The sequence below is a fragment of the Arachis stenosperma genome, chromosome 1, assembly GCF_014773155.1.
Source record: "Arachis stenosperma cultivar V10309 chromosome 1, arast.V10309.gnm1.PFL2, whole genome shotgun sequence".
Taxonomy (NCBI): Eukaryota; Viridiplantae; Streptophyta; class Magnoliopsida; order Fabales; family Fabaceae; genus Arachis; species Arachis stenosperma.
In genome coordinates this window covers 56361224-56385363 of record NC_080377.1, presented here as the reverse complement: position 1 = coordinate 56385363, position 24140 = coordinate 56361224, and the positions used below count along the sequence as shown (strand labels likewise).

General features: G+C 35.7%; 1 protein-coding gene and 1 non-coding gene across 2 annotated transcripts; one reads left to right on the top strand and one right to left on the bottom strand.

Annotated features, from left to right (window-relative positions):
* The first annotated feature begins 709 nt into the window (after positions 1-709).
* LOC130951230 (small nucleolar RNA R71) lies at positions 710-817 on the top strand. Its single transcript, XR_009073884.1, has one exon. It is a non-coding gene; the product is annotated as a small nucleolar RNA R71 (small nucleolar RNA).
* A 21564-nt stretch (positions 818-22381) lies between these two features.
* Positions 22382-23641, bottom strand: LOC130979974 (zinc finger BED domain-containing protein RICESLEEPER 3-like). The gene is made up of 3 exons (XM_057903556.1): positions 23108-23641; positions 22575-22893; positions 22382-22485 (listed from the first exon to the last, which is right to left on the bottom strand). The coding sequence occupies exons 1-3, from the start codon at positions 23639-23641 to the stop codon at positions 22382-22384; spliced, it is 957 nt and encodes a 318-aa protein (XP_057759539.1).
* Positions 23642-24140: the final 499 nt, after the last annotated feature.

Here is a 24140-nt window from a genome sequence, read left to right as displayed (position 1 = left end):
CTGTATTACTTGGGAGAGTGCTAGGAGGGAGTTCAGTAACTTTCTTGCTCAGCTGACCCACTTGTCCTTCCAAATTTCTGATGGAGGACCTTGTTTCATTCATGAAACTTTGAGTGGTCTTTATTAGATCAGAGACCATTGTTGCTAAGTCAGAAGTATTCTGCTTAGAACTCTCTGTCTGTTGCTGAGAAGATGATGGAAAAGGCTTGCTATTGCTAAACCTGTTTCTTCCACCATTATTGTTATTGAAACCTTGTTGAGGTCTCTCTTGATTCTTCCATGAGAGATTTGGGTGATTTCTCCATGAAGAATTGTAGGTATTTCCGTAGGGTTCTCCTAGGTAATTCACCTCTTCCATGGAAGGGTTCTCAGGATCATAAGCTTCTTCCTCAGATGAAGCATCCTTAGTACTGTTTGGTGCATTTTGCATTCCAGACAGACTTTGAGAAATCAAATTGACTTGTTGAGTCAATATCTTGTTCTGAGCCAAAATGGCATTCAGAGTGCCAATCTCAAGAACTCCTTTCTTCTGATTAGTCCCATTATTCACAGGATTCCTTTCAGAAGTGTACATGAATTGGTTATTTGCAACCATTTCAATTAGCTCTTGAGCTTCTGCAGGCGTCTTCTTCAGATGAAGAGATCCTCCAGCAGAGCTATCCAAGGACATCTTAGATAGTTCAGAAATACCTATGATGCTCCATTCAGAAAGCATGTCTGAAGGACATCTTCTGATTAATTGTTTGTATCTTTCCCAAGCTTCATAGAGGGATTCTCCATCCTTCTGTCTGAAGGTTTGGACTTCCACTCTAAGCTTACTCCATCTTTGTGGTGGAAAGAACTTTGCCAAGAAGGCATTGACTAGCTTTTCCCAAGAGTCCAGGCTTTCTTTAGGTTGAGAGTCCAACCATATTCTAGCTCTGTCTCTTACAGCAAAAGGGAATAGCATCAGTCTGTAGACCTCAGGGTCAACCCCATTAGTCTTGACTGTGTCACAGATTTGCAAGAATTCAGCTAAGAACTGATGAGGATCTTCCATTGGAAGTCCATGGAACTTGCAATTCTGTTGCATTAGAGAAACTAATTGAGGCTTAAGCTCAAAGTTGTTTGCTCCAATGGCAGGGATAGAGATGCTTCTCCCATAGAAGTCGGGAGTAGGTGCAGTAAAGTCACCCAGCACCTTCCTTGCATTGTTGGCATTGTTGTTGTTTTCGGCTGCCATGGGTTCTTCTTCTTTGAAGAATTCGGTCAGGTCCTCTAAAGAGAGTTGTGCTTTGGCTTCTCTTAGCTTTCTCCTCAGGGTCCTCTCAGGTTCAGGGTCAGCTTCAACAAGAATGCCTTTGTCTCTGCTCCTGCTCATATGAAAGAGAAGAGAAAAAGAAAATGTGGAATCCTCTATGTCACAGTATAGAGATTCCTTGAAGTGTCAGAGGAAAAGAGAAATAGTAAGAAGAAGGAGAAGAAGAATTCGAACTTTAATTAGATAAGGTTCGAATTGTGCATTTAGAAGGAGTAGTACTCCATAAATAGAAGGATGTGAGAAGGAGGGAAGAGGATTTTCGAAAATTCAATCAAAAAGATGTTGATAATTTTCGAAAATTGAAAGTGGAAAAGAAATCAAGTGATTTTTGAAAAAGATTTTTAAATTAGAAATCAAAAAAGATTTGATTGAAAACTATTTTGAAAAAGATGTAGTTAAGAAGATATTATTGGTTTTAAAAAGATGTGATTGAGAAGATATGATTTGAAAACAATTTTAAAAGATATGGTTTGAAAACAATTTGAAAAGATATGATTTTAAGAATTAATGACTTGCCTAACAAGAAGAGATATGAATCAAACATAAAACCTTCCTTAACAGAAAAGGCAAAAAATGTTCAATCAAATCATTAATTGTTAGTAAGTATCTTTGAAAAAGGAAAGAAATTGATTTTGAAAACATTTGATTGAAAAGATATGATTTGAAAAAGATTTGATTTTGAAAAACTTTGAAAACTTGAAAAAAAATTGATTTGAAAAACAAAATCTTCCCCTTAGCACCATCCTGGCGTTAAACGCCCAGAATGGTATACATTCTGGCGTTTAACGCCCAAAATGCTACCTCTTTGGGCGTTAAACGCCCAACCAGGTACCCTGGCTGGCGTTTAAACGCCAGTCTGCCTTCTTCACTGGGCATTTTTGAATGCTCAGCTTTTTCTGTATAATTCCTCTGCAGCATGTTCTGAATCTTCAATTCTTTGTATTATTGACTTGAAAAGACACAAATTAAAAATATTTTTGGATTTTTAATAATCAAAATGCAAAAGGAATCAATTAACAATGCATGCAAGACACCAAACTTAGCAGTTTGTATACTACTGACACTAACAATATGAGAATGCATATGAGACACAGAAAATACTTCAAGTCAATAGAATTCAAAGATCAAAACAAAGGAATATATGCATGGATTCGAAAAATATAACAAAAACATGCATTTGACACCAAACTTAAGATGAGACTCTAGACTCAAACAAGAAATATTTTTGGATTTTATGGTTTTGCAATTTTTTTTTTATTTTTCGAAAATTAAGTGAAAAAAAAAAGTATCAAAATTCTTAATGAGAATTCCAGGAATCAGTGCAATGCTAGTCTAAGACTCCGGTCCAGGAATTAGACATGGCTTCACAGCCAGCCAAGCTTTCAAAGAAAGCTCCGGTCCAAAACACTAGACATGACCAAAGGTCAGCCAAGCCTTAGCAAATCACTGCTCCAAAAGCAAGATTGATACGAAATCAACAAGCTCTTGTGGTGATAAGTTGAAACCTCGGTCCAATCAGATTAGACATGGCTTCTCAGCCAGCCAGATTTCAACAAATCATCATGAAACTCTAGAATTCATCTTCAAGAATTTCGAAAAAAAATACCTAATCTAAGCAACAAGATGAACCGTCAGTTGTCCAGCCTGAACAATCCCGGGCAATAACACCAAAAATTTGATGTTGCTGCCGGATCTTGGCACTGATGTTACCAAAGACTTGCTCAAAACTAGAACAATCCCCGGCAACGGCGCCAAAAACTTGGTGCGCGAAATTGTGAACTATACTTTTTCACAACTCTCATAATCCCTGGTAATGGCTCCAAAAACTTGGTGCGCTCAATACCATGGCATTACACAACTTCGCACAACTAACCAGCAAGTGCACTGGGTCGTCCAAGTAATAAACCTTACGTGAGTAAGGGTCGATCCCACGGAGATTGTTAGTATTGAAGCAAGCTATGGTCATCTTGTAAATCTTAGTCAGGCAAACTCAAATGTATATGATGATGAACGAAAATAACATAAAAGATAAAGATAGTGATACTTATGTAATTCATTGGTAGGAACTTCAGATAAGCGCATGAAGATGCCTTCCCTTCCGTCTCTCTGCTTTCCTACTGTCTTCATCCAACCCTTCTTACTCCTTTCCATGGCAAGCTCGTGTAGGGCCTCACTGTTGTCAGCAGCTACCTCCCATCCGCGCAGTGAAAGCTAATGCACACACTCTGTCACAGTGCTGCCAATCACCGGTTTGGTTTGATGGTGTTTTTGTGGAAAAATAAATTTCCAACACACAAATCCAACCGGCAAGTGTACCGGGTCGCATCAAGTAGTAATAACTCACTTAGAGTGAGGTCGATCCCACAGGGATTGATGGATCAAGCAATTTTAGTGGGTGATTAGTTTAGTCAAGCTAACATTGAAATGAATTTGGATGAAGTGTAACCAACAGAAAGTAAATAGCAAGGAAAATTAAAGTGCAGAAAGTAAAATTGCAGGAAACTTAAATAACAAGAAAGTAAAATTGCAAGAATCTTAAATGACAAGAAATGTAAATTGCATGAAAAGTAAAGAGGGTTGGGTGCTGGAAATTAAAGAGAGCAGTAAAGCAAAGCGTAGAACAATTGCAGGGAGATTAAATTGCTTAAAATTAAATTGGAAGCAATAGGAACAGAAAGGTAAAAATGCAGATGAAGTAACAGCAGAAAAATAAATCAGCAAGAAAGCTCAATTCAAATATGAAATCTAAAATGACAAGTGAGGATCTCAGGAAATCAATGAGACTAGAAAACAAGTCTAGATCTCAATTCCTTCCTTGATCCAACCAAGAACAATTGCAGAAGGAAAGTAGATGAAAGCAGTAAAGAGAATTTAGATTCAATTCAAAATTCCTTGAATTATGCAGAAGAACAAAGCAGAGATGTTGCGGATGGAGAATGAAAACAGAATTCCTTTCAATCTCAATCCAAAATTCAAACAGAAAGGGAAATTCAGAGAGAGAACTCTCAATTCCTAAATTTAAGACAGAAGAAAAATAAAGGAAAGAGCTCCCCTAGTGAGACGGAATTCATGCCTTTATATAGGCTTTACAAAGTGAAAAATTAAAACAAATTACAATTAAAATGAAAATCCTAATCTAATTGATCCATGTGCCTTTGAGTGATGATGTGGGCTTTGCTTGCTTTGGATTTGAGGAGAAATGGGTTTGGTTGGCCTTGATTCAATTTGGAGAAGAATTGAATTTAAATGGAATTTTGGTTGAATTTTTGGCCCATTAAAAGTTACTCCCAGGAGGCTGCCCTGCCCTTGTAGAGGGCAGGGCAGAAAAATGAAGCTTGGTGCTTGGATTGGTGCGCCAAAGTTGTTGATGCGCGCGCTTGGTGCGTTATGAGGCTGCCCTGCCCGCGCCAAGGGCGGGGCAGAGAATGTTGATGCGCCAGATTTGAGAGTTGGTGCGCGCATGGTGCTGCCAAGGAAAGAAATTGGTGTGCCAACCGAATGCTTGGTGCGCCAAGTTTTGTGCGTGATGCACCACACACACAATGCTGCCCTGCCCGCGCCAAGGGCAGGGCAGAGTTTCCAAAGCTTGTCCCGTGTGTTTCCCTCTTCGAGCCTTGGTGGAAGCATTTTGGTTTATTTTCGCTTGTTTTTGGCCCTTAAAGATGCCTTTCGTTCCTGCCTCAATTGGACGCCAAATATGGATTTCTATATATCGTTGGAAAGCTCTGAATGTCAGCTTTCCAACGCAACTGGAAGCACATCAATCGGACGTCTGTAGCTCAAGTTATAGCCCTTTGAAGTAGGCATGGTCATGCTGTGTGCGGCCAGATTTTAACTTAGCGAAAATTTTGCTTTCAATCCTCAATATACATCACAATTCTGCCCTGCCCTTGGCAAGGGGAGGATCGTGTGCGTGCTGGCTGCTTCCTCTTTGATTTTGTCATGGGCCACGCTTTTAAAAGCGTGGCCTAAGGCTCCAAAGTGTTCCCAACTTCAAAATGTACCCCAAAGCTCTTTTTTTCCTCTTTTTTTGTGCTTCTTTGCTTCTTTTTCTTCTTATTTCCTACAAGATTTATAAAATTAAAATATCAAGAAAATATATCATTTAAGTACAAAAAGCATTCAATATTTAAGCACAAATCATCAATTTCTTGTATGAAAAAGCATAGAAAATGGGTATATGATGACTTGTCATCACAACACCAAACTTAAATCTTGCTTGTCCCCAAGCAAGAAAAGAATCATGCAATAAAGATTGACAATCCAAGGTAAGAAGAATAGCAACTCAATGTTCATGGCAAGCTAGTTTTCTATGCATGCTACAATTACAAAAGAGATGTAAATGATTGATGCTTCTATCTAGCTTATTTTATGAAATCTTTTTCTTATAATTCTTCCTTGAAACAAGCTTTTGATTTTTTTTTTTCTCCTTTTGGGTGCTTTGCCCCATGAGTTAATAACAAAGCTACGACTTCTAAATGCTTTGTTTTCAAGTATTACCACTTGATACATAAGCACCACAAGCATTTAATTAGAGGACTTCATTAAGCTCATTTTTTTTTTCTTTTCTTGACTCTCTAATCATTGATGCTCAGAACCTTGAGCTTTGAGGGAGTGCTTTTGCACTTGAGCCTAGTCTTGACTTCTAAGTGTTTTGTTTTCAAGCATTTGGCTTGAAACAATAACACCACAAGCACTTAGCAAATAAATTGCCATTAGTACTCAGAGCCTTCAACTTTCTCATTCTTTCCCTTTTTCTTTTCTTGCTTTAATTGTATTTGCTTCTTCAAGGTTTTCATGATTTCAAAAGATTTCACAAAATGTACTAGATGAAAAATTTCAATTAAATAAAATCCAATGCAATTGAGCAACAATCAATCATACTAGCTTTCCAATACTTGTATGCACATGCTAAATTCTTCTTTAATTCCTTGTTTGTTTATGATCATGATGCTTTTTTGCTTTTGGATTCACAAAACTCAAGTTGGTAGTCATAATGTCACAATAACATATTTCAAATCAAAATTTAGGCTATGCTTATTCATACCACACATGCATACAAAGAAGATAATATGACAATCATGCAATTTAAAGTGCTAGAAACAAATGAGAGGAAAAGGAACTTTACAACCTTGTAATCCATCTTCTCTATTGTTGTCATTTTCCTCCCATTCTTCTCCTTCCCATACCAAATTAGAATGCTTGCTCTTCCTCAAGCAACAATTAGAACAATGGTGGTGGGGTCTAAAATGGATCATGAATGTCTCACACAAAAGGATGTCAGTAGCATATGTGTTTAGGCAAGCAAGATTAAGATAATAATCAAGGCACAGAGAAATAAAAACACTATGATTGCAAACATAAGATGGTGTGCATGATACATTGCATAAAAAATATAAGTGGCACACCAAACTTAGTGTGACACTTTCACTTGGAATTGATGCAAGTATCTTGTAAGGATTGGAACCAAATTTTGTTGCATAGCAACACCAAACTTAGAATGCAACCATATGTCAATTTATTTGAACTAAAACTAAACAAAAGAAACTGTTATTTGTTGAATACAATCACCAAGTGAAGAATCTTGTCATGAATAAAGGTCTTTTGGTGATGTATTAACAAACACAGTTAACAAAAGAAAGCATTAAAAACAAGTAAATGAATAAAACAAAAAGGAAACTGAAATGTTAAACCGAAAGAGAAAAATAAAATTGCAAAAGCATTATGATTATGCAAACAAGTAGTGTTGCTTGAATGAATTGCATAGAAAATAAGTGGCATACCAAACTTAGAATCTTGGTGTGTCACTTTCATTTTTGATTTGATGCAATCATCCAAAAAGATTGAAAACAATTTGTTGCAAGGCAACACCAAACTTAGAATGTAATCATATGCCAATTTATTGAATTTAAACAAAGCATAGAAAGAAATGTACCTACGGTTGGGTTACCTCCCAACAAGTGCTCTTTTAGTGTCATTAGCTTGACATGTTGTTCTTCACTTTCTTCCTCTTCTTCCAATTGGTTAAGAGGAATGACTTCAAGGTGGGAGAAGTTTCAGCTTTTGTCCCCTTTCTTAGTCTTTCCTCAGCAAGCTTTCTTTTGCAAATGTCTTGATTGGTTTTGCTTGCTGGATTAGGGACAGAATTGGTGTTCTTGTCAATTGCCTTCACTTCCTTGAGTCCAAATCTTGGTGGTTGTGTAATTGTTGGAGTTTTGTCTTCATCAAGAGTTCCTTGCAGTGATGGTTCAATGAGCTTGTCCTTCATGAGCCTCTCTGTTTCCCTTGAGTTTGGACGTTCTTGATTGTCCTCCTCACTAGCTTGTTCTTCCCCTTCCTCTTTTACACTCAACATTTGCTTTAGTAGCTCTTTCATGGAGGAGGTTTGTTGATCTTCCCAAGCTTTCTTCATCTCCTCTTCATACCTTTCAATCATGGATTCAAGTGTTGAGAGTTGTTGGGTCAGGAAAGTTTGTGAGAGTTGTGAGTCTTCATGTTCCCTTGTCATCTCAAGGGCAATTTCATTTTCAACCACCTTGTTCTTCATTGAAAGTTCACTTGATACAGTAGCCTCCTCATCTTGCTCTTCCTCCATTGAAATTTCAATTGATATAGGAACCTCTTCTTCCTCTTCTTCACTCACAGATTGTTCTGTCCAGCGTTGTTTTTGTTCTTCCATAATTTGTTCTACTCTTTCCAATAATTCTCTGGACTTTTGAAGGGGATCCTCAGCCACTAGCTCAAAGGATAAAGGTTGAGAGTAATTTTGTGGTTGGTGAGATGAGTTGTATGGATCTTGGAGGGAATTTTGTGTTGAGGCATAATCAAATGATGAAGAATTTTGAAATGAGAAACTAGGAAGTAAGGGTGGATAATTTTTCATGTGATTTGACTGCTCAGAATTTGCAATTTCTTGGTGATACTCCCATCCACCATGAGGATAATGATATGAATCATTTTGTGGTGGTGGTTGGTATCCCTCATAATTCTCTTGCTCATCTTGTGTCTGTGAAGCATTTCTCCATGGATTGGAGCGCTCATAATCTGTGATTTCTTGGTGATATTCCCAACCACCATTAGAGATCGGTGATGGTGGGTGATATCCCATAAAATTTTGTTTGACCATAAGATGAGTTGAACTCCATTTGTATTTTATAAACATCAATGAAATCAGAAATTCATGTCACAGGATAGAATTTCTTAGTGAGGCAATAACTCAAACACCTTGCTATCAATTTAAAACAGAGAACAAAAACAAAAAAAAGCTTGATCTAGACTTCTCACCCACTTAATCATTGTTGATCTAATCAATCCCCGGCAACGGCGCCAAAAACTTGATGGTGTTTTTGTGGAAAAATGAATTTCCAACACACAAATCCAACCGGCAAGTGTACCGGGTCGCATCAAGTAGTAATAACTCACTTAGAGTGAGGTCGATCCCACAGGGATTGATGGATCAAGCAATTTTAGTGGGTGATTAGTTTAGTCAAGCTAACATTGAAATGAATTTGGATGAAGTGTAACCAACAGAAAGTAAATAGCAAGGAAAATTAAAGTGCAGAAAGTAAAATTGCAGGAAACTTAAATAACAAGAAAGTAAAATTGCAAGAATCTTAAATGACAAGAAATGTAAATTGCATGAAAAGTAAAGAGGGTTGGGTGCTGGAAATTAAAGAGAGCAGTAAAGCAAAGCGTAGAACAATTGCAGGGAGATTAAATTGCTTAAAATTAAATTGGAAGCAATAGGAACAGAAAGGTAAAAATGCAGATGAAGTAACAGCAGAAAAATAAATCAGCAAGAAAGCTCAATTCAAATATGAAATCTAAATGACAAGTGAGGATCTCAGGAAATCAATGAGACTAGAAAACAAGTCTAGATCTCAATTCCTTCCTTGATCCAACCAAGAACAATTGCAGAAGGAAAGTAGATGAAAGCAGTAAAGAGAATTTAGATTCAATTCAAAATTCCTTGAATTATGCAGAAGAACAAAGCAGAGATGTTGCGGATGGAGAATGAAAACAGAATTCCTTTCAATCTCAATCCAAAATTCAAACAGAAAGGGAAATTCAGAGAGAGAACTCTCAATTCCTAAATTTAAGACAGAAGAAAAATAAAGGAAAGAGCTCCCCTAGTGAGACGGAATTCATGCCTTTATATAGGCTTTACAAAGTGAAAAATTAAAACAAATTACAATTAAAATGAAAATCCTAATCTAATTGATCCATGTGCCTTTGAGTGATGATGTGGGCTTTGCTTGCTTTGGATTTGAGGAGAAATGGGTTTGGTTGGCCTTGATTCAATTTGGAGAAGAATTGAATTTAAATGGAATTTTGGTTGAATTTTTGGCCCATTAAAAGTTACTCCCAGGAGGCTGCCCTGCCCTTGTAGAGGGCAGGGCAGAAAAATGAAGCTTGGTGCTTGGATTGGTGCGCCAAAGTTGTTGATGCGCGCGCTTGGTGCGTTATGAGGCTGCCCTGCCCGCGCCAAGGGCGGGGCAGAGAATGTTGATGCGCCAGATTTGAGAGTTGGTGCGCGCATGGTGCTGCCAAGGAAAGAAATTGGTGTGCCAACCGAATGCTTGGTGCGCCAAGTTTTGTGCGTGATGCACCACACACACAATGCTGCCCTGCCCGCGCCAAGGGCAGGGCAGAGTTTCCAAAGCTTGTCCCGTGTGTTTCCCTCTTCGAGCCTTGGTGGAAGCATTTTGGTTTATTTTCGCTTGTTTTTGGCCCTTAAAGATGCCTTTCGTTCCTGCCTCAATTGGACGCCAAATATGGATTTCTATATATCGTTGGAAAGCTCTGAATGTCAGCTTTCCAACGCAACTGGAAGCACATCAATCGGACGTCTGTAGCTCAAGTTATAGCCCTTTGAAGTAGGCATGGTCATGCTGTGTGCGGCCAGATTTTAACTTAGCGAAAATTTTGCTTTCAATCCTCAATATACATCACAATTCTGCCCTGCCCTTGGCAAGGGCAGGATCGTGTGCGTGCTGGCTGCTTCCTCTTTGATTTTGTCATGGGCCACGCTTTTAAAAGCGTGGCCTAAGGCTCCAAAGTGTTCCCAACTTCAAAATGTACCCCAAAGCTCTTTTTTTCCTCTTTTTTTTGTGCTTCTTTGCTTCTTTTTCTTCTTATTTCCTACAAGATTTATAAAATTAAAATATCAAGAAAATATATCATTTAAGTACAAAAAGCATTCAATATTTAAGCACAAATCATCAATTTCTTGTATGAAAAAGCATAGAAAATGGGTATATGATGACTTGTCATCATGGTTCCCTCCCCTACCGGAATAGAATAACTCTTTTGCGTCTGTCACTAACGCCCAGTAGGTTACAGGTTTGAAGCACGTCACAGTCATTCAATCATTGAATCCTACTCAGAACACCACAGACAAGGTTAGACCTTCCGGATTCTCTTGAATGCTGCCATCAGTTCTTGCCTATACCACGAAGACTCTGATCTCACGGAATGGCTGGCTCGTTTGTCAGGCGAGCACTCGGTTGTCAGGCGATCAACCATGCATCATGCAATCAGAAATCCAAGAGATATTCACTAAGCCTCAGATGCTTGTAGAACAAGAATGGTTGTCAGTCACCTTGTTCATGTTGAAGAACGAGTGATATCTTGGTAAAAGAACAAGTGGAATTGAATGGAAGAACAATAGTAATTGCATTAATACTCGAGGTACAGCAGAGCTCCACACCTTAATCTATGGTGTGTAGAAACTCCACCGTTGAAAATACATAAGCATAAGGTCTAGGCATGGCCGAATGGCCAGCCTCCCAATGATCTAAGAACAAAATGTCCAAAGATGATCTAGAGATCTAAAAGTGATCAAAAGATCTCTATACAATAGTAAAAGGTCCTACTTATAAGAAACTAGTAGCCTAGGGTGTACAGAAATGAGTAAATGACATAAAAATCCTCTTCCGGGCCCACTTGGTGTGTGTTTGGGCTGAGCAATGAAGCAATTTCGTGTAGAGACTCTTCTTGGAGTTAAACGCCAGCTTTTAATCCAGTTTGGGCGTTTAACTCCCATTTAGGTGCCAGTTCCGGCGTTTAACGCTGGGATTTCTTGAGGTGACTTTGAACGCCGGTTTGGGCCATCAAATCTTAGGCAAAGTATGGACTATTATATATTGCTGGAAAGCCCAGGATGTCTACTTTCCAACGCCGTTGAGAGCGCGCCAATTGGGCTTCTGTAGCTCCAGAAAATCCACTTCGAATGCAGGGAGGTCAGAATCCAACAGCATCTGCAGTTCTTTTCAGTCTCTGAATCAGATTTTTGCTCAGGTCCCTTAATTTCAGCCAGAAAATACCTGAAATCACAGAAAAACACACAAACTCATAGTAAAGTCCAGAAAAGTGAATTTTAATTAAAAACTAATAAAAATATACTAAAAACTAAACTAAAACTACTAAAAACATACTAAAAATAATGCCAAAAAGCATACAAATTATCCGCTCATCATATGCACAAGTGGAAAAATCAGAAGGTGTGCGTACGCACAGGTGCCAGCACGTGACCCCATTAATACAATTCGCTAGTAGTGAATTTTGGGCCTCCAGAATCCAATCCAACTCATTTTTGAAACTATTTCAACCCTAATTCAAGAGGAGGCAAGGGGGAGCAATTAGGTTTAGGTTTTTACATGTTTTAATTAGTTTTTTAGAGAGAGAAGTTCCTCTTCTCTCTAAAATTTAGGGTTTTTGTCTTAGTTTCTCTTTAATTTTAGTCTTTAATTCTTATTTTAGTATAGTTTCATTTATGTTTTTATGCTTTCTTGTCTTGATCCTCTTTATTTCTTTTGTTATTTTCTCAATTTTGTCATTTCTAGTTTATGAACATTCTTATTACTTTTAATTTCATTTAATGTAATTTTGATATTATATGCTTCTTCGATGCAGTTTAATGTTTCTTTGCTTATTGTTACTTAATTGAGTTGTTATTATTGTTTTCATGCACTTGGTAGCTTTAGATTTTAGATTTTATTTTTATTGCAATTTAATATGCTTTTATTTTCATGCACACCAAGTGTTTGATAAAAATGCTTGGCTTAGTTTTTACTTAGTTTTTCCTTATTATTGGCTTGGAATTGAGGACTTTGGTGACCTTGAGTCATTGATGTCCATTTATGATTGATATATTAGAGTAGTTAGTTGATTTGGTTTTCACTAACTCTAAGTCTTCCATTAATAGAGTTGGCTAGGACTTGTGGATTGAAATCAATTATGCCTATTTGACTTATCCTCGATGTTAAGGTTGACTAATTACTCTTCATAATCATCATATGTTTGTGGTCAATGGGTAGGATAGGTAACCTTAACTCTCAATCATTGCCAAGAGGTTTCTTAGCATTTGAATCTCCCTTTCCTTTTGATTAATTGCCTTGCATTTAATTGCTTTAATATTTAGTTATTGTTTGCTTATTTACTTTCTTGCTATTTACATTTCTTGTCTGTTGCCATCAAAACCCCATTTTCCCCATAGCCAATAATTGAGCACTTCATTGCAACTCTTAGGAAAGACGACCTGGGATTTAAAACTCCCAGTTATTTGTGTTGAATTGTGACAATTCTTATTTTAAACTTTGATTGAGAGGATCCATTGCCGGTTTGGACTATACTTGCAACGGAAGAAATTCTATTTTGTCTAAATTTCGAATTGGCAGAAATCCTTTCTCTATCAACTTCCTTCTCCCTTCTCTTGGAACTGTGTTTTCTACTTCTAGGACTGTGCTTTGATTTGGATTTTGGTGATGGTGGTTGTGCCTACTTGCTGCACCATTCTCTTTGTTGCCTTTTGTGATCACTTCTGTCAACTTTTTTTCCTGGTATGCATTTTGGTTTTCGCATTTTACCTTTATGTTGATTATGTTGCTTTTGGTGCTTCTCTGGTGAGTGTGATAGGAGTGCTTAGTAGGGGTCTTTTGATGGGTTAAAGGGGGTGCTACACCCTCTTTGCCAAAGTTAGGCTAGCTTTTTCTTTATATCTTCATATTAGTTTTTCTTCATTTTGTGGTACATTTTGTTTAGGCTTATGGTGGTGGTGCCCCCATTTGTAAGTATGGTGTGACGAGCCTTGGGGACTTGTCTACCCATTTGGGGGGTTCCTTCAACCTACTATCGGTGCACTTTTGATATAGTGGAGACCCTTTCACGACTTAATGAAGACAATTTACAAGAGTTTCGGGAGACCGGGACGATTTGCGGAAGTAGTGTGGCAGAGAAATATTACGAACTTTTCCTCCCTGACCCGCAAGAGCGTATTTGCTACTTGAATCTGTCAGCGCCTCAAGTACCCGATTGAATGTTGGTCTACAAACCCATATTCAATGTCATAGGGGTCCACTTTTCTTTTTTAGATTTCGTCATGGCCCTCTTGAACTGGTATAGTCTGGCTCCCTCGTAGCTCCATCCCAATAGCTAGGCAACTATTAGGTATTTCGAGCTTGTGTGCGAGTATCTCTATATTTTGGTTGTGGTGAAGGTTTTTCGGTATTTCCTTTTACGTACCGTGTTGAATCGGGAGGGTTAAATCAAGAAGGGATATATGGCTTTCTGGGCTGTCTAGAATTGGAAGATCATTGGTCTTTTTGAGGGCTCATTTCAAAGGTTTAAGGATGAGTATTTTAAGGTGAGACCGGCGAAGAGGCACCATCCTTTATGGTTGACTCTGGAAGGGGAACAGAAGTTTTCGACATATTGGAACTATGAAACCGATGCAGATCATCTAATTAAGGTTATTTATGAGGGTTTGAGCCAGGAAAATAAAAACATCGCCGATGTTTTATTGGTGGTTTTGGGGAATAAGCCCTTGAACATAAAATCTACACCAGGAGGTTTTGAGGCTAGAACAGTTTTGTAGTTTTTAATTGACTTTGATTTGTTTTAAGTTTTTTTCTGAATGTTAAATAGATAGACTGATATATAGAGAAATAGCAAAGTAAAAAAGCTATATCAATTTTACAAATATTGTTATTGGTAGTCGTTATTTGTAATATGTATCAATCTTTGGATTTTTCTATCTCTCCTCCATGTATGCTGTCACGAAAAATATCACCTCTTGATAAAAGAAGAATAAAAAATTTAGAGTTACTGAATTTAGGAATTTAAGATTTTAAAAATAATCATTTAATGCCAAAAATAAATTAAGAGTATTATTATCTATTCAAAATAATTATTTGATCCTTCTCTTTTAATTTTAATTTTATTTAAATGTCTCTTTTAATAACTTTGATCTAATTTAGTCTTTCATAATAATTAGCTTTTGCTACATGCTAGTGGTCCTTAGAGTTAATTTTTCTTAATTTTTTTTTTCTGAAACCAAAACGACACCGTTTGTTTATTAGAATAAAAAAAAAGATAACCCTAGTCCGTATTCCAAATTTTTCAGTTCTCAATGTTCATGGATTAGATCCGATCTGCATATCCACGGTATTTATTCGAATCCGATCCAAAAATTACAGATATAGATATGATCCACAAGACTATCAAATCGAATCCGATCCACACACTAATAAGGTCGGATTATGAAATTTATGTATGTATCTGTATATCCGATCCGCATATCCACGAATCCACAAACATAAATAAATAATTAAGTAAATATTCTTTTTATGATTTATTTTAACTAAAAAGTATCATCTATGTTGTATTATTTTATTTTTATTACTTAAAAAAATATGTTTAATATTATTTTAAGAGTAAACATGTTTAAAAGAATAGAAAAAAGAAATTTTATTAATTTTTTAATAAAAATAAGCTTTTAAAAATATTTTTATGTTTTGCGGATATATCCGATATCCGATATCCAATCCGATCCGATTCGCAAATATGCGGATCAGATCGGATCTAAGCTTAAAACTTGCCTATGAAGCACAGACACGGACACGGGACACGACACGACACGCGAATTCTAAAAAGTTGTCGGATACGGGGACACGCATATATTAATAATATAATATATTCATTAAATAGAGATATATCTTAATAGAGATATTTTCAAAAACAACCATATGATATGCGTTTCTTCCTAAAGTGTATAGGTATTCAAAAGATAAAATTCTAAACTCCTATGTCTTAATAGAGATAGTAAGAATTTTATACATCACATGTACACACAAAAAAAATTATCTAAAGTCATATTATTTCTCCATCATATATGGTTGATATCTTCATCATTAGAAAAAGTCACTCTTTCCAACTCCGGTTCATCAAGAGAAAGGTGAACAACTTCAAGAACACCATTTTCTTCATCAATTGTTGAAAAAGTATCTCCAACAATATCCCACATCATAATTTCTCCTTTATTGTATTGTGAAGTTTTTCTTGAAAGAAGACGAAGATTAGAGTGGACAAATACTAAATTTTCTGCACGTTTAGGTTTCAACTTGTTTCTTTTTAGGGAATGGATAAAAGAATATGTGCTCCAATTCCTTTCACAATAAGAAGATGAAGATGGTTGCCCTAGTAGCCTAAGAGCAATTGGTTGAAGAAATTTCACTTTACCACCATGAATTAGTCACTAAGACTTTGCATCAACTATGCCTCTATAAGTTCATTTTTGACAATATTGGGAAGACACTTAACTTTTTATTACAAGCTTTTGTGCTATTTCCAAGCCCCATGCCATATATGTGTCACAAACTATGTTTGTGATTCTGTTACTCCCACTATCCCTGGAATTAATGTCTCTTATAAGCATTTTAAGATCACTAGGCATGGTTCTCACCATTGAAGCAATTAAACCCACCACATCACTTCTATCATCTTCAGGTCCTAATTCCTAACCCATCAGGAAGTGAGACTAGCTTCACTTCTGAACCATCAAGAGTAACCTTACCGTTCATTGCATTAAGAACTCTCTTGTGGTTGAACTCAATGTTCACAAAGGTAACTTTGCAGCCATGTTGAACTAGTTTGTGTGATAAATGCATTAAAGGGTTCGCATGCCCCTGTGCTGGAAATGGCAGAACTCGAACATATTTCAGACCCATCTTTCTTATTATATATGCTAAAACACACATTAACAATCAATCCAGTTTTTCTCCTCTTGTCTTTCTTCTGTGTCTTTATATTACTTTCTAGTTTCTAATCTTCTCATAGCAGCCAGTAAAAAATTCTGAAAGAAGTTTCTAACAATGCCTAATTCCAGAAGCACAAAACAAAGCAAAACCAAACTAAGGAGATGCACAAAACAAAATAGAAATCCATAATCAAATGGAAGCACAAAACTAACAAAACAAATCAAAATCAAAGAGAAGCATAGAGGCCAGAGCAAAATAGAAATACAGAACCAGAAATTTATTAATGGAAAAATAAACATTCTCCCTTACTTGAAATAGAAGATGCAGAAGAGCACAGTGGAAGAGCACAAGAGCAGGGCAACGGTCACAGTAGAAGTGGCGACCGGGGAGGTGGTGAACACGATAGCGAGAACTGGAGCAATGACAACAACAAGTGGTGGTTGGAGAAGCAGTGAACGGCAGCGAACAACGATGATAAGCACCGCAGAAGTGGCGGCAGTGAAAAGGAGATGCTGAGATTAAGAGTGAGTGGGTGTGGAGAGGGACGACGAACATCCACGGCGGTAACGACCAGAGGTGGCAGCGATGAATGAAGGTGGCGGTAGACTGGCAATGAGGAGAGGGTGAGTGGGTGAGGAGCCATTGAGCCAGAGATGGGTTTGGTGGTGGAGCTGGAAAGTTAGTTTTTTAACTTTTGTTAAAGTAAAAGGGTAAAACCCGTAAAACTGAGGAGAACTTTCCAAAATGCTACTGGGTCGTGTCTGTCCGTGTCTGGGCCGTGTCCGGCTGACTTTTTTGTTTTTTTGGACAAGACACGTTTAGACACGGGAGAAACGCTTGTCGGACGAGTGTCTCTGTGGTCGTGTTCAAAATGTGTCCGACATGTCGACACGGCAATTAAACAAAGTGTACGTGCTTCATAGAAACCTGCGGATATTGGATCCAAGCCGATCTGATGATTTTAGTGTAGATCAATCGAGATATTGGCACATCTAATCCGAGCCAATCTGCGTTTACCCTTAGTTCCTACCCCAGACGGCCCCCTCCCTAATCATATGTCAGTCTCTCACTCTCGCTGTCGTACACAAGCATAAAAATAGACACACAGCAGCGGTATCTCACTCATTAGCCTCGTCTCCACGCCTCTCGCCAGAAGTTGTGCCTCGTCTCTCTGCCACCAGTCACTCCCTTGTCTCTTCACCAGCAGACGTCCTACCTTCTCTGTCTATGTTGAAGTTGTCGTCTTGGTTCCGCCATGACTCGCCTTCTCTACCTCCTCTGCTTTTGTATGCCATGTCTCCTCTGTCTTTGGCGCTCTGCTTCTAACCTTATTTGACTCTGCTTATTGCTTCGCTTCCATTGTGCAAGCTGAGCTAGGTTGTCGAAGTGTGCTTTATTTATTTATTTATTTATTTGGTTATTATGTATGAATCTGTTTGCTCTTTTTTCTAGGTGAACTTTATTGTATATTAATCTTCTTAAATTATATATTAATTTGTAATTGGCAATTTTTGTCAATTAGATTTTTTATTTTGTTTTTTTTATGCTGGTATTGTAACTTGTTAGTAAGATGATGTAATTAATGCTTTATTGAATATTAATCTGCTTGATCTATTTTGATGCTAGGTTGTGAGTTGTGACTAAGGTTATGTGATTGATGCTTTATTGTATATTAATTTGTAATTGAAAATTGTTGTCAATTGAATTTTTTTTTTCAATTATTATATATTAATCTGTTTTGATGTTAGTGTTGTGACCAAGATTATGTCATAGTGTCAACAGATAATAGGTTGTGACTCTATAGTGTGATAATGTGATTATATTAATCTGGTTTTGATGTTTGTTAAGACTTGATTGTTGTTAAAGTGTTAATGAAGACATATATTTTAAGTTTTTTATTATTCTATACTTTTACTTATATAGTATCGGATTAATAATTAAATTAGTAATTTACCGGTTAAATCAGTAATTTATTAATCCAGTAGTTTGACTAATTCGTCACCAATTCAATTTTTATAACTATGTAATCACAACTCATAGGCTTGCAAGTTGTGCAACTAAATTTATTAAAAAAAATGGCTCAATTAAATTAAGAAAAAAAATATTTTACTCAAGTATTTATTATTATCACTATAATGTACTAAATTACCAAAAACTTACTCTTAACTCTTAGTTATATCTACCACTTTGAACCTTTTTCCAATTAAAAAAAATATACTGGTAATTGGTAATAGAAAAATTAGCTTTTGTATATTGATTAACTACTAAACTTTAATTAATATGTGTTTTAAAGTCATACGTTAAAATTATAAACTGAAATTTCTTTTATAAAAATTATACAAAATTTGAGTTTTGAATGTATTTATTAGATATTTATTAATAAAAACTTTAATATATCTTTAAAAATACATATTAGTTAAATTCTAGTTACTGTTATTTTTTTTATGAACTAATTAATTGGATAGTGGTACAGAGATTAAAACGGATTTCATACTTTTATATTTTGTTAGGAGAATAAATTCTTTTAATTTTTTTCTCTTAATTTTTTTGTAAAATTTAATATTTTATCATATACTTTTTTAGGACAAAAAAATATGTAATAAAAGATATTAAATAATAAAAAAATATCATTTATAAAAATAAAAAAAAATTAAAATGATCCATTTTCGTTTATTGAAATTTTCTAGAGATAAACGGACAAATGAATAACTAATATATAACTATAACTTTAATTATAAATCAAGGTTTTGAGAACCGAACTGATTATCGAACCGTTCTAGTTATTGGTTCATTAGTTCATAAGTTCATTAGTTCATAAGTTCAACCGGTTCGATCGTAGTTGAACTTAAAAAACTATTTTATAATAAAATAATAAATAAAATATAAATAAACACATTAAAATATAATTATAGTATAATGTAAACTTTAAAATATCATTGAAATTAAAAGTACTATATAAACCTGAATGTTATAATCTCATTCAAATACAAATTCAAAAGTCAAATAACAAAACAACCAATCAAACATAAAATGGCAACATCAAAATGATCCAAGTTTGTCATCAATCAGCAAAATCCACCATAACTTGCTGCAGATTTGCGTTGTTGATATCATCACCTTCATTTCCACTACTTGGACCAGAAAAAAGCAAATGGTGCAGCATAAAATGTACTACTACCACCACCACCACCACCTTCATCTAAATCAGCATCAATCTCATTTAACAAAATATAACACATTATCAATAAATTAAAGATCAAAGCTATTGTAGTTTATTGTCTTTGTTCATTTCTATAATTTATGAAAAATTAAACCTTATGGTACTTGTATTTTTGCCCTAAGTTGAATCTATAAACATGGTTATTAAACCCATAACACTAGGGTCCTCACTGCTTCAACTCCTTGCTCTAATGAACTATCAATCTGTCAAAAACATATATATTTTCATCAAAATTCAAACAAGGGAAAAAAGGAAAATAAGTTGCGACAAATAATAAAATAATCACATAACTTCGAGGATTTTACTCCTCGAACTGCATCTTGTAGGTTAGATCTGTCCAAATTTGTTAGAATCCATCTATAGTTTATTAGCCAAATAAGTTCTAAACTGCTCTTAAATTGATAGAATATATTAACCATCATAACATGAGTGTAATGTGCAAAGTATTTACAAATATAAGAAGAAAAGTGTAATGCAACAATAAAAGAACTAAACCATATAATGCTAGGTTGAAAGCCATGAAGTATAACCTGTTTTTGCTCCACTGAACTGAACTTCTGCAGAAGAAAAGCTTTCACATCCATACTTCCAGGAGGATTTCCAATTTCTATAAACACAATTTTAAACATACCACTAATGGATAAACTAGACACCATAGCAAGTCATCTGCTAAAAGCAGATATATTGGAAGGAACTAACCTATGAAAAGCCGAGGAAACCCGTGGAACCTTCCAAATTGCCCATTACATTTTTCAACCTGTAACAATCTAACAATGTTATGCATGATTTCACATATCAGTATCACTATATTAGTATATCATAGTTCATCAGTTCATACTTCAGTGACTTCATTTCACAAAGATTCACAAAATCAAACAACTATTCAATCATACTCATCAGGGAGACAGAGACATGCAACAGTTATTCAATCAAAGAATCATATCTAAAAAAAATTACCTGGAAGCTCGAAGACGCCTTCAACAGAGCATGCAACAGGGAGACAGAGACACCGAGTGACCAAGCAGTGGTGGAGCACCTTCAAAGGAACGATGGCTGTTGCGTGATGGAGGTGGCTGTTCGAAGGAACGACGGCGGCGGCATGAGAGGTGAGGGATGACCGAACGACGAGCTCGATGAGTCACAGAACCCCTGTCGTGTGAGAGTCTGAGAGAGGCGTTCTCACTTCTGGAAGTTGGAGCTCGACGAGATTGGGAATTTAGGATCGAATTAGGGATTTAGGGCTAAACAGAAGCTGAAACGGCAACGTTTGGCTACCAAGCCAAAAACCCGGCCGGGTCACAGTTTAGTTCGATTGACCGGTTACTGGCTGGTTCACCAGTTCAATTTTGGTTTTCGAGATCCCATGTTTTACTGTTTGCCCGAGCGTCTTTATGTGCAGTTCACGGTTTGACCGGTCCGAACTGGTTTTCAGAACCTTGTTATAAATAATAAATATAAATAATAAAATTATAATTAAAAAGTTGAAAACTTTCATCCACCTCTCCTAATCTTTTTCATTCTTTTAAAAAAAATAGATTTTCTCATTTTTTAAAGTTATTTAATAAAATAAAACTTTTTATTATTTAATATGTTTTTACATATTTTTTTCTTTTTCAAAAAATATAACCTAAAAAATTATATTTTAACATATAATTAAAAAATTTGAGAAAATCCATTTTGAATTTGTCTTCCTCCCTTCTTCTTCTCTCTCGTCAGATCCTCTGAGGTGAAGGTCTTCCGTTTAAGATGCACCTTCAGTTTTGGGGGTTTTTCATCTCCGTTTGCAACCTTAATTCCAAAACCTTCGAAGATTTTGTTGCTTAATCGGTCCCTTTTTTCAGCTGATTCGCCGCAAATTGAGGTTTCACCTTGATCTTCGATCTGTTTTGATTCGTAGAAACTAATGTCACTTCTTTTGTGCAGTGAAATTTTCTTGGTTTCACCTTATTCTAGAGCTTGTTTGTCTCAAATTATTATTTTTCCAGATTTTATGATGAAAACTTTTGTTTTTAAAAGAATTATTGTTAATTCAATATGAAATCTTGAAGGGATTTGGTTAACTAGTTATGTTTCTGCTCGATTTGATTTGGTTCCTTATCTGGTTTTCATTGATTATAGTTTACATATTATATGTCAATCTGCAGGACATGAAAGAGTTGGACTTCTTCACCGACTATAGGGATGCCAACAGATTCAAGATTCTTGAAGTTATAGGGAAGGGTAGCTATGGAGTTGTTTGTGCAGCAAATGATACAAAATCCCTTTTACATAGGAATTAGCTAGATCCATCACGGTTAGGGGGTGGCAAAGTGGGCTGGCCCACCCTGCCCCGCCCTGCCAAAGCCCACCCAAATATGGGGCAGGCTGGCCTACCCCGCCAAACTAATATGAGTTCAACTTGCTATCCCGCCCCGCCAAAGGGCGGACTAGCGGGTTGACGGGGCGGCCCGCCTCTTTTTTTTGAAATATTTTTTAATTAATTTTTTATGATAAAATTCAATTTAACATACTAAGTACTAACAATTATTTTATTTTATAATAAAATTATTTCATCGAATTAATTTTTAATATATAGAATAATATCTCAAATTAATTATTAATCCATAAAAATTTATAATCAACCATAATAACTTTTTTTTATTGAAATTAACAATAATACAAAAACATAACAAATAATAAGTCTTAAAGTCTCAAACATAAGTGCATAACAATAATAAAACAAACACATAATCTACACATAAATCCTACTATAATTAAAATAAAACACATAACATAATTCATAAATCAATAAGACACCCAAAAAATTCTTAAATCAACAGACATAAATCAATTATCAACTTCCAAATCAATAAAATTTGAATCTGATCCGAAAGTTGAAACACCGCCTCGCCTAGCATCTTGAGGATTCACATCTTCACCTTTACGTTCACCTACAATTAGAAAAATACCCAAATTTAGAACAAGATATAAATACTTAAATATTATATAAATATTAATTAGTAACTAACAATCTAATTACCATCAACAAAGCCTTTATTCCAATTGCGAGTACAAATCACAGCCTCAACATTTTCTGGCAACGTTCGACTTCTATATTTGTTAATGACATGAGCTCCAGTACTAAAGGCAGATTCCGATGCAACCATAGTAATTGGAATACTCAATAACTCACGTGCCATGATTGATAACTTCAGATAACAACTCTCATATAATTTCCACCATTCCAAAACATCTAAATCTTCAAAGCAATCCTTTGACAAAAGTGGCTCCTTCAAATATGTATCAAATGGATTCTTTCCACTAGAGACCTCAGCTTGATGGTTACGTTTCATCAATTTCTAGTAAAATAGAAATAATCACATCTTGTTAGGATAGAATAATGACAATTAATAATATAAGAGAATTAAAATATGTTAAACATTACTTACGCCAACAATCGCAAGTCGCTTCTTACTTGCACTTTTAGGGGTATGGGCCATGGATGAAGATTGAATACTAGGTCCTTGTGCTTCAACAGTTGGAAGAGAATTCTTGTCATATTTTTCAAAAAACTTGTATAATTTCTTTCACATGTTCCACCTTCCCTTTTGTAGTCTCAGCATCAATCTCTTCATACATAAGCTCTAAAGTAGAAATCTTAATCCTAGGATCAAGAATAGCACCAAATGCAAGAATGACACTATACTTTTTCCAATACTTCTTAAATTTGTTTATCATCTTTTCTCCCATGCTCCTTAGAAGCTCATATTCACTTCTCAAACTTTTCATCAAAACACATTGAATATGATAGATTTGTAGAAAATACAAATTTGAAGTAGGATAAAACATGCCAGAAATCAAATTAGTAGTTTCATAAAAGGGGTATGAAAATTCACATATCCTTTCAGCTCTCCCCCATTCATCAACCGAAGGACAATACTTATAAGCATGATCGGTTGCCTTCAAATACTCAAAGGCCTTCCGATACTTGATAGCATTTTCAAGCATAATGTACGTAGAATTCCATCGAGTTGTAACATCTAGATGCAACCCACTTGTAAAATTCAAACCATGAATCACAGAAACACATTCTTTAAACTTTATCATTCTACTTTTCGATTCCCTTACATATTTCACACTTTCCCTAATCTTATCCAATGCATCATGAGCAATTTTTAATCAATCTTGCACAATAAGATTCAAGATATGAGTAGAACAACGAATATGAAAGAACTCTCCATCACACAACAATCAATCATGCATATTTGATGTACTTTTCAAATGATCTTGGCATGTATTATTAGCAGATGCATTATCTAGTGTAATAGTCATAATCTTCTTTTCAATTCCCCACTCATTTAAAAGCTCAAAAATCTTGGAAGACAATTCAAATCCCGTGTGAGGAGGAGCCATATGACAAAAACTCAAAATTTTACTTTGCAATTTCCAATTTAAATCAACAAAGTGAGCAGTTAAGCATAAATAACCCTTTGTAGTGATGGATGTCCACAAATTAGAAGTCAAACAAACTCTATTAGAAATGGCCACTAAAGTACTTTTAAGCTTTTCTTTTTTTCTTGAGTAAATTTCCAGCACATCCTCCTTA